We start from the raw sequence: 19,528 nt of genomic DNA, 5'->3' as shown, positions 1-19,528 counted from the left end.
CCAAAACAGAGTAAACAATGATGTCGTTTATTTAAAATGTTTACTCCAAGAAATATATATATATAAAAAGACAATTACAGCACTAAACCAGGCACCTTCGACCAAATCACAACCTCTCCTTGGACTCTCCCCTTCACGCTAAGCCGTCCAGTCTACCTTCCTGAGCTGGAAGACACGTCTGGAGCCCGAAGGATCAGCGCACCCCAGCCCCGCTGCTGTGTCCCTTCCTCTAGGAGCCCAGGACCGTCTCCCCCTACTCATTGTTCTAAAGGATTTTCCCCCTTAGGAAGTTCATTTTAAAATTCTAAGCCCAAAGGAGTGATCGTGGGAGAAAAGGGCAGTCTCCACGTGGAAGGGACATCCCTTTCCTGCTCCAGTCCCTGGCAGGGGGCCCGAGAGCGGGCTGGCGGTGGGTTTCAGAAGAATCCACTTGAAGATTGAAGCCCCACTAGGCCAAGGGCAGCTCCTGCAAAGGCCAGGACCCAGGCTACTGCTCCCTTGACCCTCTAGTTGACTGCACAACCCAAGGGAGGCTGCACGGGTACAAGGAGCACGTGCGCCGAAGCCCATTCCAGGAAAGAGGTGTCAGGAAACCGAGGGGTTCTATGCAGGGAAGCTTGAGTCAGCAATGGTAGTTGGGGGGTGATTTGGACAAATCAGGTTAGTTTAGCAGAAGCTCTGAAGTTGCAGGAGCTTCTCCCCTGGACTATAAACACAGGACAGTTGAGACGAGCACAAAGTCAGACTAAATCTTAGAAAGAGACAGGCCGGCCTCCTCCCGCAAGGCCTTGGGACCGGCCAGGACAGATACCGTTACACGCCCTGCGAAGGCATAAGCCACCGTCCCGAGCGACAGGGCAGGGGGGACGAGTAGGGAAAGAAGCAACAACGACTAGATCATTTTTGGCATTTTAACATGGAGACAAAAGTGGTAACAATAGCAAAGCAAAAAAATAATAATAAAAAAGACCAATATTTAACTTTCCCATCACCCAAGTCTCACACTGAAGTTCTATCCCCGTTTCCCCCATAAGCACCACTGAACTAAAAAATCTATTTTAAAGCACCCAAACCAGTCCAGACCCTCTCGAAACCAAGAGCCCCAGCCAGAGCTGTCGCCTCTCTTGGGTCCAAGCGAGAGGAGGGTTCCGGGAAAGGCACCTCATAACTCACGCAGCGCGACGCCAGGGACGGGTTCGGGCACAGGGCACTTGGTGGGGAGCCGCGGTGGCAGTCACAGCCTCTGTGCTGACACGCAGGGAAGGGGACTTCTTCCGTGATCCCAACTATTTGGTTACACAGCCAAGCAAACGTGACTAGAGAGCTGGGTTAGCGGAACAGGAACCCGGGCCTCAGAAACAGACCGGGCCCCTTCCAGCAGGATCCAGCGGGGGGAAGGGGTTCGGAATAAAGACAGAAGCACAAAGGTGATAAAGGCTGGTACACAAAGGACTGATCCTTCTTTGCAAGGACTCCAGAACGCACTTTTTACTGCTGGCTGGTCAATCTCTAATAGCGAGTGCTGGCGAGGCGGCCCCGGCTCAGAGGAGCCTTCGAGCCGGATCTGGAACCACATACACTGTCCCCACATCTGCCCACCCCCGCAAGTCCCCACTGGTTCCACAATCACCTGATTTTCATTTGGACTTCTTTTACAGCTAAAGCAGATATAAATGGCTAAACACAGATCCCCCACCAGGGGGGAAAACGGCAGATTCTATTAATGTCGCGGCCAAAAGGCGGCGGGGGGCTTAGAAGCAGCCAAGGGGAGAAGCAGAACACACACGGCCTGAGCCGGGCTAGAAAGGAGAAGCAGGAGAGAAGTGACCCAGATGCTTCCGAGCACATGGGCACCATTTTGGATGGAGACTGACCACCAGGGACGGTCTTTGCCTAGATGCTGCCGGCTCCCGCAAGGGACATTGTTTTCTGAGCATGTGGCGACTCCTCTCCCAGGTAGCACCCGCTGGGCTCACAATGCTAATCACAACCGGGAAGGGGTGTTTTTGACAAGTGTGTGTAGGAGAGGGGGGTAAAAAAGGAAAACTTAAAAAAAAAAACAAAAAACAAACCTAGATTGCTCAAAGTTTCTGCCTCTTTTGTAGGAATGGTAAGTCAACTATGAGCAAATATTTTAATTAATCATTAAGAGGGGAAAAAAAAAACACTTTGGAAAGCATACAGGAAAGGTAGTTGACGTTGAACCACTTATAAAAACGGAACCTCAGGGAGTCCTAACAAAAATGCACCTTCGGTCAACTTTTGCTTTTGAAAATTCCTCGTGTGACTTCCCGTCCCAGTGCACGTGGAAATGACAGCTGCCGCGAGAGGTGTGGAGCTGGAGAGGCTCCGGGAGCATCAGAGGGTCCGGGGGTTGTACTCTGGTAGTTTCTTGATCTTCTCCTTCTCCGTCTCACTTTCGTCTCTCGCTATCACCAAGGAGTGTGAGTAACCCATGGCAACCTGCGGGACAAACCAGCACTGGGTGGGCAAGGGTGCTTCGGCTAGGCAGAGTTTGGGGCCGACAAGCCCAATGCAGACGACGGGACACAGGGAAGCTGGGCTCGCCAACGGGGGTCAGTACAGAGGTCAAAACAGAGGCATCCTGAAAAGCTCAGAAAAGCCCTCTGCTGAGGACCACCAGTGTCAACGTGACCTGCCACCAATGCCCTGCTAGCCTGCCTTCTGGGCGGCCCCGGGAGACAAAGTGGAAGGAGGCCCCCCCCCGCAAGCAGCGTTTGGACGCCGACTGCCTGCAGAGGCTGCGGGGACTCGGGACCATGCTCCCTGTTCCCTGCGCCTCTCTGGACCACAGCCCTGCCTTGTGCAAGGGCACAAGCCCCACGTGCGTATCGGTGACAAGGGCTGGCAGCCTGGTGAGAGACCTCGCCCCACCAGCTGCCCACAGCCTAATGGTGCATAGAGTCTTGGGTGAAGGTACCAAGCTGACGTGAGTGATGCACTCGGCCTGGAGCAAATCTGCTGTGGCTGGACTCTGGCCGGTGTCCCTCAGGCTGACAGCAGCCGCAGGGCCTAGCCGGCACACCTCTGTGCCTTCCCCGTCACCCAGCAGAAAACTCTAGCACAGGGCACAGGAAAGCTACACAAGATGTCAGATGCGGCTCAAGCGGGCTGCAAAGAGCAGAAGCAGGAAGAGGCACGATGCAACTCTGCTCTTTTCTCTCTGCTCCCACCGCCCACCCACCCCCCGCCCCGGGCCCAGGGCTCCTCACTCACCTGCTCCGTGAAGATGCCGTCGAGCGTCTTCACCTCCTGAGCTGCAGTGGAAGACTTGGGCTTGTGATCCCCATAGCCCTGGTGAGGCAAACAGAGGGATGCTCACAGAACCCGGGTCACTAACGCCAGTCAGAAAGAGGGAACCTCACCATGTGGCTGGACCTCCCACGGGCCCGGAAGCCTCTGTGGCCGAGCCCCACCGTCTCATACCCAAAGCCAGGCCCGGGCAGCAACAAGAATCCACAGGTGCCAGCAGGTGACCGGTTCCTAACCCCAGGCCCGAGGCGCTAAGACGTAAGCTATAGGGGTTTATGTGATGAGGACACCATTTAGGGAGAGTCACTGGTCAGATGACACCATGGCGAGGGCAGGAAGAAATGGCAACTGTGGCCCTTCAGGGCCACCAGGTCACAAGGAGTGCCGGCTGCCCCCGTCCCCACCTGTGTCCATGATCAGCAATGACTCCAGGACACCAGAGATGGAAGGGACGGTCAAGGACTGCTTGGGGTGGGGGTGGGGGTTCTGTCACGTGCTGTGGTGTGAAGACGGGCGATTTCAAGGTGGACAGGTCCCTCAGCTCAGCTCAAAGAGGGGCCCACATGGCAGATGAGCTTCAGCTGCCACCGGCCAAGTGCCACGCCAACTCCTCACCCGAGAGGCTGCCCCCCAAGTCCCCCTCGTTCCCCTCTAGTCTCCAAATCGATACTCAGGGTCTATTTCTGATGGGCCCTAGGAACATCTGTCCTTCTCTAAGAACAACCCATAAAAACTGGGCAAGGGGGCTTCCCTGATGGCGCAGTGGTTAAGAATCCGCCTGCCAAGGCAGGAGACACAGGTTCGAGCCCTGGTCCGGGAAGATCCCACATGCCCCAGAGCAACTAAGCCCGTGCGCCACAACTACTGAGCCTGCGCTCTACAGCCTGTGAGCCACAACTACTGAGCTCGCGCGCCACAACTACTGAAGACCTCACGCCTAGAGCCTGTGCTCTGCAACAAGAGAAGCCACCGCAATGAGAAGCCCCTGCACCACAACAAAGAGTAGCCCCTGCTCGCCGCAACTAGAGAAAGCCCGCGTGCAGCAACAAAGACCCAACGCAGCCAAAAATAAAATAAACAAATAAATTAAAAAAAAAAAACTGGGCCAGGTTCTCAGTCTCTTTCAAGCTTCCACATATGGGGCCACCTCTGAAGGGCCCCCCCAGCGTGTGCGGCACGTGGGGCCCCCTCTGAAGCCACCAGACTGAAAGCGGGCACACAGCTCCGAGGAAAAGGCATGTTCAGGCCACCAGCCCTGGAGATGGCGCAGGGGGTCAAGAAGCACCCGCCTCCTTCCATCACCCCATCAGCTCCTACCCATGAGAGCAGAGGGAAGGGAAAACAGGCCGAGTTCCCAGCAGGAAATAAAAGAGCCAGGCTGACGATCAAATTGCAGGTAGAACAGGTAGACCGTCAGGATGAGCTCCATAGCCCGGCTGTTCTTGATGAAGACGTTAAAAGTTAAGGACTCACCACGCCCCAGAAAGCTAAGAATCAGACGTTTGGTTGAGGAGGCCAAAGGTGTGGGGGAATCCGAGGGCCGTGGGTTCTAGTCACTCAAGTGACTGAGATTAAAAGCAGGAACACAGACAAACTTATTTAGGAAAAATAAGAGAAGTATGTCCCCCAAAGACCTAAGAGGCTGAAAACCAGAAAGATTCAATGCATGGTCACAACTGACCCCACCCGTTTAAAAGGACAAGCTGTTCCTGTCGATTGAAACTCTCCCAGGGAGAGGGAAGAGAAACCATCCTCTTTCCTACTGACATCATCCCACAATAACGGTTTACAAAACATGAGGGGAAATGGGATCTGAAACTTTCCCATTTCAACTTAACAATGTGGACAGAAAGAACTTTCACAATTATTTGATGAGCAAACTCATTAAACCTCAAGTGATCTAAACATTAGGGAATATCGCAGACCTTCATGCAACAACACACACACACACACGCACGCACGCACGCGCGCACACACACACATACACACACACACACACTCTCCTCCTGCGAGTTTTCAGGGGTGGTTCAGGGAACCCAGAGAGGGCTCTGCCTCCGCCAGGTGGACCAGCTTACCAGCTCCCCAAAGGTCGGCGACGGGCCCCAGCTGATCGTGCTCTCGTCCGCAGCCACGATGATGCTGCTCTTCCTGCAAATGGGCAGAGGCTGTCACCGCCGGGGGCGGCAGCCCAGCGCTGCAACTCACCCACCCAGCAGCCCAGGGCACTTCCCGTGGGCTCCCTGCAGGGTGTGACCTACTAGCATTAAAATCAAGCTGGGCCCACTAAAAACTCCATTCCAAACAACACAGCACAGGGCCAATAGGCTGCTTCTGAAGCCCAAATGCTGTCCCGCGCAGGCCCAAACTGCAGAAGCCCTTAGAGCCAAGAGCCTCGGGGCCCCAGATCTCCCCGCCCCACCCCACTCGGGCTCTAGGGCTCTTGGGGTGGGGGGGTCACTTTTAGATGAATAAACACACTGGGAAAAGGAGAAGAGACCAAATCAGGATGAAGTGAGAGTCTATTCCAAAGGGGGCGGAACTTGCCAGACGACTTGGGCGGGGCTCGAGGTTTCAGATTAAAACCACACCGAACCCCCAACAACTACACTGTCATCTCCCCAAAACCCGGCAGGTGATGAACATTATCAAACTCATCAAGAAGTGCTACAGAGTTCAACAGGTGTCCTCAAAATAAATGGAAAATCACTGACTTGAGGATACTTTCTTGGTCCCACCGTGTCACAGTAACTAAAATTTCCTAACTAAATATGATTTGAACCTGCAATACGAACAGAGCACACCAAGCCTTCGAAGAAAGAAACCCTAAGAAGCAGCAAAGCGAGTCACCTGTTCTAAGACCTCCCAACCCCTCTTGCCCCAAGCACAGTCCCTCCCCTTCCTGACTCTAGAATTTGGTGCGCCCTATGCCCCATGGGAAGAGTGGAGCCCTCAAGGGACAAGGCGCCTCCCGGCTGTGTCCAACCGGGAGACACAGCCACGTACCCACAAGCCAGGCTCCGGATTCTCCAGCCGCAGAGGTCCTGCACGGCCTTCGGGTACATGGTGGACTCCCGGGACGTGTTTGTGGCCCCCCAGAAAAACAGACCACCTGGGAAAGACAAACGCGTCTCCATTGTCATCATCATCTCAAGAGCTGGATCCTCATCTCAGCAACATCAGAGGAGAAAGGGACGAGGACCGGGACCCGCCAGGCACGGTGCTTGGCACCGGTGACCACAAGCGGCTCTGTCCAAAGAATCCGGGAGGTCGATGAAGTCAAGGTCCCTGGTCTTGAACAGGGCAAAGGTCACGGGACTCCCCACCAGAGCACACAGCCAGGGAGGGAAACCCATGACTTGGCCCTGGATGCCTTCTTCCCGAGGCCCAGACGGGGAAGCACTGACCCACTTCGCTGACGGCAAAGGAGCAGGTGTAGCCAGCGTAGATCTGGGACGCCCCGCGTCCAGGGAAGTCGAACAGCTTCACCAGGCGGGGAACCATCTCGTCCTTCTGCTCGGCGTGGCCCAGCCGGCCGTAGCCACCGAAGCCCCAGGAGAAGACGCGCTTCTGGGAGTCCAGGACCAGCTGCAGGAGAGAGAAAATGCAGCGCTGGGACAGGGGACAAGCGGGGTGGCTGCTGTTCTGAGAGCCTGTGGCCAGGGCTGAGGGCAAAGGGCAGAAACACCCAAGATGACCCACACCGGCCTCTGACAGGGGAGGCACCAACAGCGGGTCCACATGGCGAGGATGTTTTCCCGGCCAGGGACACCATTTTCCATCCCTAACAAATTATTGTTATTAAAGCCACAAGTCTTCCCCTTTCCCTCATCAGAAACACAAGGGTGATGTCTCCAGAGCAGGCCACTGCACTCCACTTCCTATTTCAATCCTGACTAGACTGCAGACAGAGCCCAGAGGAAAAGCCCCGCCCACCCTGGATTCTCCTTCATGCGGGTTCACACAGGTGACCTCCACCTGGTCACAGGTGCAGTGTGCACAGTGACATATCAACAATTTAAAGTCTATCTTCTTACACGCACCCTTATGTTCACTGCAGCACTATTTACAATAGGCAAGACATGGAAACAACCTAAATGTCCATGGAAAGGCGAATGGATAAAGAAAATGTGGTACATATACACAATGGAATTCTACTCAGCCATGAAAAAACCCAAAATAATGCCATTTGCAGCAACATGGATGGACCCAGAGTGTATCATACTAAGTGAAGTAAGTCAGAAAGAGAAAGACCATATGATATCGCTTATATGTGGAATGTAAAATGTGACACAAATGAACTTATTTACGAAACAGACTCACAGACATAGAGAACAAACTTATGGTTACCAAAGGGGAAGCAGGGAGGGGATAAATTAGGAGTTTGAGATTAGCAGATACACACTACTATATAGAAAATAGATAACCAACAAGGACCTAGCACATAGCACAGGGAACTATATTCAATATCCTGTAACAAATCATAACGGAAAAGAATATGAAAGAGAATATGTATAACTGAATCACTTTTGCTGTACACCAGAAACTAACACGACACTGTAAATCAACTATACTTCAATTAAAAAAATAAAAAATTTAAAAAATCCATCTTCTTTTCTTCACAGCATCCCTGATGTCTCATGTTTGAATCATGTGAATGTACAACTTATTAACATGATTTGACACCAGGGTCCTAAGTAAGATCTATTTCTCCTGACTACGCTGTACAAGGGAGAATCAGTTGTTGGACCTGAAGGGACTGAAAGCTCCCAGTCCTGAGGTCACTCAGCCAGTCGCCTGCACACAGGAGACCGACCTGCCTCTGAACTCTCAACCCCGGCCCTGCTCCTTCAAGCGAGACGAGAACCAAGTCTGACTCTCAGGCATTTTCAGGCAAAATAACCACAGGAAGGCAACTAAGATAAAAAGACGAACATATAGGGACTCCGCTGGCAGTCCAGTGGTTAAGACTTCCACTGCGGCGGGCACGGGTTCAACCCCTGGTCGGGGAACTAAGATCCCACATGCCGAGCGGCCAAGAAAAAAAAAAAAAGATGCACATACAAAATTTTATTGCCGTTTATCTAGATTGACCTTTAAGGAAACACCCTTAATGACTGAGTCTGTTCAACACCCCGTCTGAGATATTGTCTATCGACCTGGAAGAACATCCATGATGTTCTATTAGACAAAAGCAGAAAAACTCTTACTGTATGATCCCAACCCAAAGCGTCTGCACGTCCAGCTACATCTGTGGACGCCACGGAGAAGCTGTCAGGGGAGAATGACGCCCCGGGACAACTGAGGGTGTGAAGCCCTTGAGGAGGGCGGGATGTCGAGGGGGCCAGGATCAGTTCCTGGCTTTGCAAAGCCAAGGGTCTCCACTGACGTGACACCCTGGAAGCCAGAAGAAAGGCCAGAAACGCTCAAGCCTTACCGTGTGGTTAGCGCCGCAGGCCACATCCCGTACCACCACGTTCGGGACCGGCAGGATCTGGCCGTCTTTCGTCTTCTCGATGAAGATCGCCACTCGCCGGGGCACCAGCTCGCAGTCGTACTCTATCCGCTGCGCCCGGGCAATGAACTTGCCGTCCGAGTTGTGTCCTGCAGCGACCACAGGGCCGGCCGTCAGCAGCGGCCATAGCACAGGGCACCTGCCCAGCCAGGCTGGGCAGGTCCTCGTGGGGACTCCTGCCAACCAAGGTAGTGTCCTCCAACCTGAGGCGCGACCCAACTTGTGGGGCATAGAATCGGTGCTGTGGGTTGAAACCAGTTTTTTCCTTTTTTGAAAAATGAATAGAACAGAGTAAGAAACACCCAAGGACACCATCTGTAACGAGGACTTCTGTGAAAATTCTTTGCGAGTCTACGTTTGGGCTGGGCTGTGGACAAAAAAGTGGGAAGCTCCAGATCCAAAGGAATGGTCTTCTCTGTGCCCCACCCGGGGGCCTCAAGGAGCCCTGCATGGGCCGAGAACGGACAAAAAAGTTCAAGCCACTTTCCCAGGCTTGCTTTTTATTTTATTTTACTTTTTGCGGTACGCAGGCCTCTCACTGCTGTGGCCTCTCCCGTTGCGGAGCACAGGCTCCGGACGCGCAGGCTCAGCGGCCGTGGCTCACGGGCCCAGCCGCTCCGCGGCATGTGGGATCTTCCCGGACCGGGGCACGAACCCGTGTCCCCTGCATTGGCAGGCGGACTCTCAACCACTGCGCCACCAGGGAAGCCCCCCAGGCTTGCTTTTTTATGAATTAACAGTAACCTAATACATCATCGTGGTCGTTGAAGCAGAGTTAAACGTACGTTCTCGCCTCTGCCTTGCCTGACACGTCGTGGGAGCGAGCACGGGGGTGAGTGCACGCTGGGGATGCACCTTCCGAGGTCAAGTTCTAGTTCTGAAAAGGGATCTCTCTGGGTTTGGACAATCACACTGAAAACCGGTTTTAAAATAAACTGGGAAGATTAACTGACTCTGTAGACATAAATCAAGCCAACTTCTCAAAATACCTTTAAACAAGTGTAAACCAAGCAAATGAGATTCAGTATAAAGTGCTGCAATGGGGACTGGTTCATGGCAACTGCTCACTAAATGTTAGCTGTCATCATCATTGCCAGGGGCATTTCATTTCCCTGGAGGAAAACCTACCTGCTGCGACAGGCTGCCTGTCTGCAGATCTGGGGCAGCCACAGACAGCAGGGGGGCTGCGCACGTTTCCGGAAGTAGACCAGAAACTTGCACGGAGACGGTCTCTCCAACAGTCTCTGGCAACTCCCTGGCAACCAAAGCTGAATGTGCATGGGGCTGTTCTCTCTTATTCACTTCTGACTTAGGTATATTTAGTTTCACAAAGTCACTGTTCCCTAAAGTCTAAAGGCCAGCGAGATGCTCCTCGTTCTATTTATACTATCTTCCATCTGCCTGCTTTTAATGACGTGGAGACCCAGGCAACCCAGATCCAGGGGCTGCAGAGGAGCCGGAGCAGCGTGAAACTCAGGAGCCAGCAGAGGGCGCCCACTCCTCACCTCCCACTTGGAAGGAGCTGGAAGGTGGGAAGACGCCAGAAAGGGAAAAAAAAAAAACACTCGGTGTCAGATGGGAAAAGAAAATGGAGACCTTGTAAAGTCAGGATGGAGAGTCATTTTCCACTCGCTGAGAACTGATGAGAACTACCTGCTGAGTTTTACTTTTCTACTCAATGAATAACAAGTAAATTTCATCCCTTCTGTTTAGGGATGAAAATCCGGAAGACAATCCCACTTTTTCATGATATTGGGCTCTTCATGTGTATACCTGAAATAATGGCTCAGGCCGAGGTTTTCAAAACAACCTTATTCTTGTATAATTTCCTCACTTTCAATGAAGGCAAATCTTTAAATATGAAAATGAATGAAGGTGGTTTGATTTAAAAAAAAAGCTTTGATATCCTTTTATACAAAAATGAATTCCCAAATCAGAAAAAAAATCCTTTGTCAGACTCAAGCCCTGACTTTCATTAAGGCAAGTCACTGTCAGACTCCACAATCCCATGAACTACGACATGCTGGTCCACTAAACAGGACGTCCACTTAATGGATCAAGGCTATTATCTGCGATCAATTACCCACATTTCTACCATGTGTGTGCAAGCCCCACACTGGCTTCTGGTTCTAAACATAGTTAGATTACAGAGCTTTTAAAAAATGTACTTTGCATACCCAGCTGACCATATTCAGGGCACCCAAAGGAATAGAGGTTTCCTTTGCAGTCCATTATCATACTGAATTCAGCCCCACAGGCCATTTTGGTAATTGGCTGCCCGTTGTACATTATCTGAAAAGAAAAGACAGCAGGCTTTTAGACTTTTTTTTTTTAAAGATTGATAAAGTCTCTACCTCCCCACAGGTTGGTGTGAAACAATTACTAGGCTACCAAGGACTTCTAATGGACCCAACAACGCTGACAACAAGGCTTCGGATGCAGGTAAAGAAACACCTCCCAGTATAGAGTCAGTTCAGACAAGCAAATCATGTCCCCGGGTCTTTGTAACCCTCAAAATGCACAACGCTGTGCCTCCCACGTCCTGGTGCCCAGTGAAGGCCGAATTCAACTGACTGGCGTGGGCACGAAGGTGTCAGAAAACAAAACTAATCACGTGTAGTTCCCAAATCCCACTCTAGTCACTAGTTGTGATGTCACGCAACTTTAAAAAGAAAAGCTTTTATAAGCGTTATTGCCAACCAGTAAAATGAACTGTTTTACACTCTCTTTTACTACTGTTAAGAGCCGCTTGCTAATTAGCCTTAATTGAAGGTGTGAAGAAGAAATATAATGGTTCGAAATTAGGAACTTGGAAGACAGCAAAGGCCTTGAGTAATTTGGCATGGGATTTGGAAACAAATCTGAGAAAGTGCTTAGAAGACTCGCTATTGCAAACTAATCGGTCTGGGAAAGCCAGACTGGAGGAACTGGAGGGCGTGAAGTACCAACATCCCGGGAAATTGCGGGGAAAGGCGATGAGACTGGGGAGGGGATGTTGAGTCCCGGGCTCTGTCCTGGCCCCGGCTCACTCTGGGAACCGTCACATTCCACTGCAGAGCAAATGGCTAACAAAACAGCAACACCTCGAAAATCCTCCAAACTATAGGTACGTTTGGTCAAGGTCAAGGTCTCTTTTTAAGACCAAGAAACCCAAGTCCCTTCCCTCGTCAGACACTCACTGTAGCATCCTGCTGCCTTATGTCAGTAGTTCACTTTTTAGGTATAAATCCCACTCCTCCAAATGACTCCAAAGCTTCTCAGGAATAAGAGACGACCGACCTCCTATTTGTGTTCTAAGTACCTGGCCGGTGACTTGTTACAAAGTCAAAACTCAGAGTATTCTCAGATAAAGACCAATCACATCCATGTAACAATTCTCACTTTGGAATAGAACAGGCTGCAAACAGGCCTCTGGAACAAATTATTTCAGTCGGAATGAAAAACTGTTTCTAGAGATGTTCTTCACCTGTGAACATCTACTAAACCTGACTCACTCAGAGCATCGAGATCCTCCTTTTACAAGGGACCCAGTAACTCAAACAATGGAGAGGAATGTCTGACCTCACCCCAGAAAATCCAACCCCAAAGCAACGAGAAACAAAGGCCCTGAAGGCGGAGGAGGGCGGGCACCTGTGCGGGACTGGGCACGGCGTCTGTCTGGTTGCCGAGGCCCAGCTGCCCCATCTTGTTCTCCCCAAACGCAAACACGGAGCCCGTTTCTGGAACGAAAGAACAACATTCATCACCAAAGGGAAAGTAATGCTGAGTATTCAGAACTAGGCTTGGAATCAAAGGCTCTAAAATAATAAAAACAGCTCCTTTGCCAGGAAGAATGCAAGAGAGACAATTCTCCAAAACGGGGTGGGGCGGATACCTCAGAGCAGACCCACTCCCCAGCAGAGACCCTCCCGCTGCCCCAGCCACTGATGCCCGTGGGCGAGGCTCCCGATGCCTCAAGCAGCTGCCCAGCGGGCTCCCTGGGCATCTTTTTGATCGTGACCATGGGTCACGGGGGCAGCCCCACCCCCCACCCCAGGTGGACCATTTGGCCTCTGACCCCATTTTGAGGGAAGCGGCCCTTCCTTACCCGTCAAGGCCAAGGTGTGGTTCCGCCCACACGCCGCGGACACGATCACCTCGTGGCTGAGCCCCTCGATGAGTCTGGGGGCTTCAACTCTCTTGGTGTCGCCATGGCCCAGCTGGCCCTTCTCATTTCGCCCTGCGGGTCAGGAGCAGGATAGATAAAGCGGGGAGGAGGAGAGAGGGCGGCTGGAGCAGCTGCCGGGCGAGGCTGGGTCTCCCAGAAGGCGCCCTCCAAACCCACAAGCCCGGCTCCGCAGGCAATGCCAGCCTTTCAAGGTTGCCGGTGGGGTCGGGTGACTAGATGAGATACGCAGGGCTGTCCCCAGAGTCGCCTCGGCGTGCAGCTACCAGCCACCACCTCACCTGCTCTGACCCTCTTTTCTGGGGCAGTGGCTGGGACAGATCGGAGCACTTTCACCAGCTCTCTGCCCCCGAGGGAAATGCAAGAAAACCAGGTTCAACCTGGATGGTACACACGAGCGGACGAGCTCAGGGAAGCTCATAGCTCTCACTTCTCACCACACCTGCCAGACGCCAATTCCTTCATTCGCTTCACTCCGAGGTATTTTAAGACGGTAACACCTGCCTCACAGGAGTCTGATTCCCTCAGCGCCCCAGGCCTCTACCGTGGACCCTGTATTTCTCTCCTCTCTAAGCCCACCTCCCACGGACCAGCCTTCGCAGGACGCTTAGCCACGTGAACCCCAGCGACGGCCAAAGGCCAGGCCTGCTCTGAACACAGGCCCTCCCTGGCCACGGGCTGACCTCCACCTCCGGGGCTGTGCTGGCGTGGAATCGGGGGGGTGCCGGAGGCCGAGACCTGCCAGGCCCTCTGCACCACAGTCCTGCCCCGACACAGCCCTGCAGCTCAAAGCAGGTGTGGAGAGCTGGGGGGCCGGAAGGCTGGCCCCCCTAAACCGTACTTAGTTTTCAACACAGGCTACAAGGGTTCCAAACTCAGCACCTCGGTGGGCCTCTCCCAGGTACCTCTAAGAGAAGAACCACACTTGTTACCAAACATTTCCGGAGATTTTATGGGGCCAGAAAGCCAGGCAATTCGGAAAGCGGGGGAGGTTTCCACATCCTTCCCCAACAATGAACTTTGACCTTGCAGTCATGAAAGAGGGGGAGCAGAGCCACAAAGATGAGCCTCAACTGTCCTGGACAGGGCTCGAGAAGGGGTGACCAGCCACCGTTACTACAGGAAAACCGTCCTCAGGCTTTGATTATGGCGCTCCAGCAGGACAGGCGGACACCAGCTTCTAGTGGAAACTGCCCAAGTTCACTGTGAAAGGCACGAACGAGCACCGGACGCGGTTTTTCGGCTCGAGAGGCCCAGGTGGTCAAACGGGTGCAGACCCCGTGAATTCTGGGCCGCAGCACTGAGGCTCTCGGGCGCTGGACTGGGCCCTGAGCCTTCCAGGGACTCACTGTGGACTCATGACACTCCCACTGGCTCATCCCCCCTACGGCGGAGAGTCTGCTCATGGGACACGTCTTTGTTCTGGGGCAGGTCAGACGCACAGCTTTTAGAATCATTCCCTGTCCAGGGGGTCGGCAGAGGGGACGTTTTTAGAAGCAACACGAAAGTGACATTCAGTAGAGAGATCAGAAAGAGGACACCTGAAGTTGGGAACCCCGACGTAGGAGGCTGCGTTCAGGGTTGGCGCAATGGGCAGAAGGGGGTTTTGGGGGAGGGACACAACCCTGCGCCAACTGGCAGCAAACGAAAATCGTGGCGATGTCAGCGTGTCACCAAGAAACTATGAAGTTTAAATCTGGGCCAGACACACTTGTTAGCTTTTTTTCAACAGAATTACAAAATTAGCAGAGTGCAGGGAAGACAACAGATGTTAATGTATTTGGACTTTGGTACAGCCACTCATGAAATTGCAAAAAAAAAAAAAAAAAAAAAAAGGTTCAAACATCCCAAAATAAAAATGCAGTCTTATGGACCCAAAGCTAGCCAAAGGGCCAGAAACAAAGGGTGAGGACAAACGCCAACACCGCCTGCAGGAAGAAGAGCCCAGGAGGCAGCAGAGGGCGTGGGGGAAACTGAGCCCCAGCCGGGACCTGTGTGAAGGCTCTGGACGAGGAAACAGGGCAGGCGGCGTGGAAGCACTCTGCAGGGGACCCTGAAAGGGAAGGGCGGCTAGAAGACAAGGACAGCGCCCCCCAGCACCCAGGTGAGGGAGTCCAGCGGCAGGGCAAGCAGATCACCTTGGCAAGAGCAAACTCAACTCTCTGGGGCGATGGAACAGGAAACAGAGGAACAGAGACTCGGGCTGGTGTCACCACGTGGCAGATGTCAAAGCTGGTGGCATTTAAAGTGGCAAGAACAGAGGTCTACGTCACACCGTGCTGTGTGCTGGGGGGACAGCACACCTAAAATAGGAATTCAATACTAGGCACACCTCGATATCAGATCCAGAGTCAGTCAGAACGTTCGGGAAAAGGCTGCCTAAAGAAGAGGATTCAGAGAAATCGGGGGTTACGTACAGACCAAAACCTGGCAGAAGAGGGGAGGAAGTGATGTTTTCACGGGGCACAGACTAGCTGGGCATCAGGAAGAGAGGAAACGCACAGCAAGCAGCACAGCCCCGGAGGGCGGACGAGGGTCTCCCCTCCAGGGGATGGGGGACGGGAGCCCACCCGCGGGCCACGCCACGGGTCTCGCCGCGTCCCCGTGGTACTTACCCCAGCTCCACAGCTTCCCTTCCGTGGTAATGAGGAGGCTGTGGGCGGCGCATGACCCCGACACCACCGTCCGTACCCGGACCCCCGAAAGGCACCCGTACCTGTGGGGCCCCCATAAGTTCTGACCGAGGTTGCGGTAGGCGGCTGCGAAGGCAAAGGGAACACACGTCAAACGGCCGCAGAGCCCCGGTGGGTGCTGAGAGCTGCCCCAGTGTCACCAGCCAGAGGGCCGCCCCCCACTCCCCTCGTGAAGCCCACCCTCGGGGGTTCCCGGGGCAGCGCACCAGCGGTGTGGACCCGTCAGTGGCCATCTGCACTGACACCGCTCCACCTCCGTCTCTGGCCCGAACCCACCTGCCCAATAGCCAGTGGCCGAAAAGCAGGTGCCACCGCCTCCACCCTGCAGCCCCGCCGGGCTGGGGGCCGACCCCGAAGAGCAGGTAGAAGACCCCCAGTCTCCCTCACCCTCCCGACAGCTCCCTCCCAGCCCTCTACCTGGGGGTGGGGAGGGGCTGGGGGCCTGCAGCCACGAGGCTCCCTTGGGGGCCAAGCCCGAGCCTGCACCCCATCTTTCTCAGGAGTCCCATCATGCTGGCCGAGTCATGACCCCTAGCTCCGCCCATGTATTTGCTCCCCCGGAAGGCCCTTTCCTGCCCCCTGCCTCTGTTCTTCACCCCTCAGGTCAAACACCCGCTGCTCTGGGAAGCCTTCCTTGCCCGCATCCGCCTTTCAACTCGTTGCTTTCTGGACCCCAGCGCCCTGTGAATCCTGTCACAGCACTTATCCTACTGAGTTCCCGTGCCTCCCACCCCGAGGGCCAGGGCCTCCCCGTGCCTGGGGCAGGGCACTGGGAAGCGTTCACGGGCATGGGGGGCAGGGAGAGACAGCCGCCTCCATCACACCCCCCACTTCACCTTGTTAGTGGACAGGGCGTGGCCGATCTGGGGCTTAATTTCCTCAACTTGGGGCTCTCAAGGACAGAAAAACGAGCCCATTTTTAGGTCCGTGGTGACTATTATGAAATGCTAGCTGCTGCCGAAATCAACTGTGTCAGACTGACCTGGATGCAGGAACGGATTGAGAGGTCAACTTCTCCATCAAGTGCCTGGCTCCACGAGAGAAAGTCTGTAGAACTGTTCCCGTCCGTCCCCACCCTGCCCGCACCCCACCAGCAGAGGGTGCCGGGTGCGGCCTCTCATTTAACTACCTGGGGCGGGTCAGGCAAGAGAGGGAAGTTCCCTACCATGATTCAGGGCACCCCTGAGCTTCTCCACCCGAAGACGCTCCTCTACCACTGAAAGGTGAAAGAAGACCCAGCAATTTCCTGGGAAAGAGCAAACCAGAAACGACAGCCTTCACACCTATGCTAACGTCTGCTCATCATGGTGGCATGACTGCCGTGTGCCATGCCTGTGGACAACACGCAGTGCCAGGAGACGCCACGGGACACCAAGGCTGACGCAGAGTGGCTAAGCGGACCCCCTCACAGCTGAGCAGATGGTCTGATCTGCCAAAGCATCTTCCCTGCATGAGCTCCACGAATGTCAGTGCCCAAGATGTCATCAGCTCATGAGAGGCAGGGATTCTCGGGGCCTCCCAAGGAACCTTCTTCAGAGGGATCCTAGTCATACGAAATGCAGAGCAGCAGTCCCGGGCCGCTCGGCCTGGCTGGAGGTCGTTAATGCCCAGGGCCTGGTCCTGGTCAGAGGTGGAGCACAAAATCACTGTGTTATCTTGAAAACGAAGGAGGCTGCTGACTTTATGAGATCCAGTGACGCGTACCCAAGAGCCGATGGGCTCTCGGAAGGAAGGCAGCTTCGAGAATGGGACGGACTGGGAAAAGTGAGGGCGGGAGGGGAAATCCTTCTTCCCTTCATGTTTGGCACCCGTGGGAAAACAAATTCTCCCTCCCTTCCCATTACGTCTACTGGCTAGTTCACAGAGAGCCGAAAGACACTGCAAGACTTTAAAATTTTTGTTTAATTACATAAAACTTCATTCAGAGGGAGAAACATCTGGGAAGCAAAGGTGGGCCTCGGAGAAGACAAAAAGGCACTCTTAAAATGAGCCCAAGTGGGGCAAAATTCCTTCAACTAGAGGCGGCCCCGCTCTGCCATGGGTTCCCCTCTGGAATCTACTTCCCGCTTGGGGCCTGCGTGTCTCTAATTGCAAGTGGGCCACTCATTTAAAGAACAGCTTGGAGAAACAATGCGACACCTGCGCCAGGGCTGGCAGGGAGACTGATGTTATCACGTCCCAGGAGAGGTTCCAGGTGACACCAGCCATCAGGCAGCTCAGGCTGAGAGCTTGGTCCTGAAGGCTGGGCACTTTTCTCAACAGGAAGAAAATGGCTCAAACCCATTTCTAACTCATCTGGACCCTGAGTGCCGCTGAAACCCTGCCCGCTGTTTTCATGGATTAAGGTCATCTCCACTGCCCATCCTGAGGCCCCAGGGAGTGTCAGTGTGCAAGTATTTGTTCACCGGGCAATGCTGGAAAGTACTTTGGGAATCTTTCCAAATGAAATCAAGAAGCCATAAAATATGGCAAAGTACCAGCCTTACTTCTCTTGGATGGGCCAGTATTCTCCTGAGAAAAGACACCAATTTTCTAAAAACATCTGGGGGCTAAGATACTTCTTAGGACTCCCCTGCTTCCTCCACTCCAGACTGCTACTTGCTCTGTCAAACCAGTTCCCGCAACAACCTGGCAGTTTGCAAGGAAACATGGACTCTTTTGAAATGTCTAGCAAGTTCGCCATCTGACACGTGACAAATATCGAGGACATTCTGACATTCCACAGCACCAGCCTCTTCATTTTAATGAAAATAAGTGACGTGAGAAGATGGGAAAAAAGTGTCGAGGTTTATTTGAGGCTACTACTTATATTTTTCTGTTTAATCTCAATGGAATTTTCAAAAGCAGAGTTGTACCCAAGTGAGAGACTTGCCCAAGACCCGGGTTCAAATCCAGCCCCATCACTAGAGTGGCTGCGTGGCCCTGGGCAAGTCGCTTGGCCTCTCTGAGCACTTCTGTAAAGAGAATACCTACCTGCGGACAGTCACCAGAATCACACTGGACACCTAGCACACAGGAAGCACTCAATCAATAGCAGCGTCTTCTATTCTTTAGAAATTGTTTCTCATACCTTGTTGCTTAGGCACTTCTTTTCGACCAATCAAGTCCCAGTTGGTTGCCCCAAAAATCAAAAGCTGCCCTTTGCACTTAGACCCTTCAAGTTTCTACAGAGACAAAGAGAGAGGGAGAAAGAATTAGCTTGTAACGCTGCTTCTAGCTTCCCACATCTGTCCAAGGACAGCAGGAAACAAAATAATTCATTGTTAACGCTGTCCCTCGGCAGTTCACACAGCGGACAGAGGGACACCTCGCCAGCCCCTTCCATACGTGGAATCCCGAACCTGCCCCAGCAGCTCATCGGTTAAGCCCAGGGTCTTTTTTATCCTTTGATTTCTCTTTAAAACATCTTTAGCAAAAGCCTACAAAAGAAGCCAAATGCAATTCCTCCCCTCCGCTCTGCAGACTGCCTTGTACAGGTATTTGCAATAGGCCTGCTGTGTCACACAGGGAGTGAGTGTTAAAACCGCTGTCCTCAGGGCCAAGGCTGCATCTTCCCGCTGCAAGCACAGCATACCACACGTGGACCTGAAGGCTTTGGGGGCCCGGGGCATCTCTGCACAGCGATCCCATCGGTTGATTTTCCTGTCCTCCCTGTGCACTGCCCTCGCTGCCAGCAGCCTTCCGCGGGGGAAAACAGCAGAGCCCTGCGTTCATTCCTCCACTGGAGGGAGGAAGACCCACATGGGGCTGGCGGATCAGATGGGGCAGCCTCCGATGGGCTCGTCCTCACTGCTGGCCGAGAGCCAGGGGACCGATGGCCAGTGGCCCCGCCAGTATACCTCAGTCCCCATCCTCCATCACTAGGGCCACACGCTCTCACTGTCA

The 19,528-nt window shown here is 53.4% G+C and overlaps 1 protein-coding gene across 1 annotated transcript; it reads right to left on the bottom strand.

The window, feature by feature from the left end:
- Positions 1 to 12: 12 nt before the first annotated feature.
- Positions 13 to 19,254, bottom strand: RCC2 (regulator of chromosome condensation 2). The gene is made up of 12 exons (XM_029227042.1): positions 19,108 to 19,254; positions 18,714 to 18,807; positions 15,566 to 15,709; positions 12,873 to 13,004; positions 12,416 to 12,504; positions 10,963 to 11,077; positions 8,708 to 8,874; positions 6,678 to 6,858; positions 6,277 to 6,382; positions 5,349 to 5,421; positions 3,238 to 3,315; positions 13 to 2,463 (listed from the first exon to the last, which is right to left on the bottom strand). Exons 1-12 carry the CDS (start codon positions 19,252 to 19,254, stop codon positions 2,359 to 2,361), a joined length of 1,431 nt encoding a protein of 476 aa, XP_029082875.1. The 3' UTR covers positions 13 to 2,358.
- Between the last annotated feature and the right edge of the window lie 274 nt (positions 19,255 to 19,528).

The sequence above is a fragment of the Monodon monoceros genome, unplaced genomic scaffold (assembly GCF_005190385.1).
Source record: "Monodon monoceros isolate NGI ecotype Baffin Bay Population unplaced genomic scaffold, NGI_Narwhal_1 Super_Scaffold_18, whole genome shotgun sequence".
NCBI classification, from domain to species: domain Eukaryota; kingdom Metazoa; phylum Chordata; class Mammalia; order Artiodactyla; family Monodontidae; genus Monodon; species Monodon monoceros.
The sequence above is the reverse complement of the archived record's forward strand: the minus strand, read 5'-3'. Positions and strand labels throughout refer to the sequence as shown.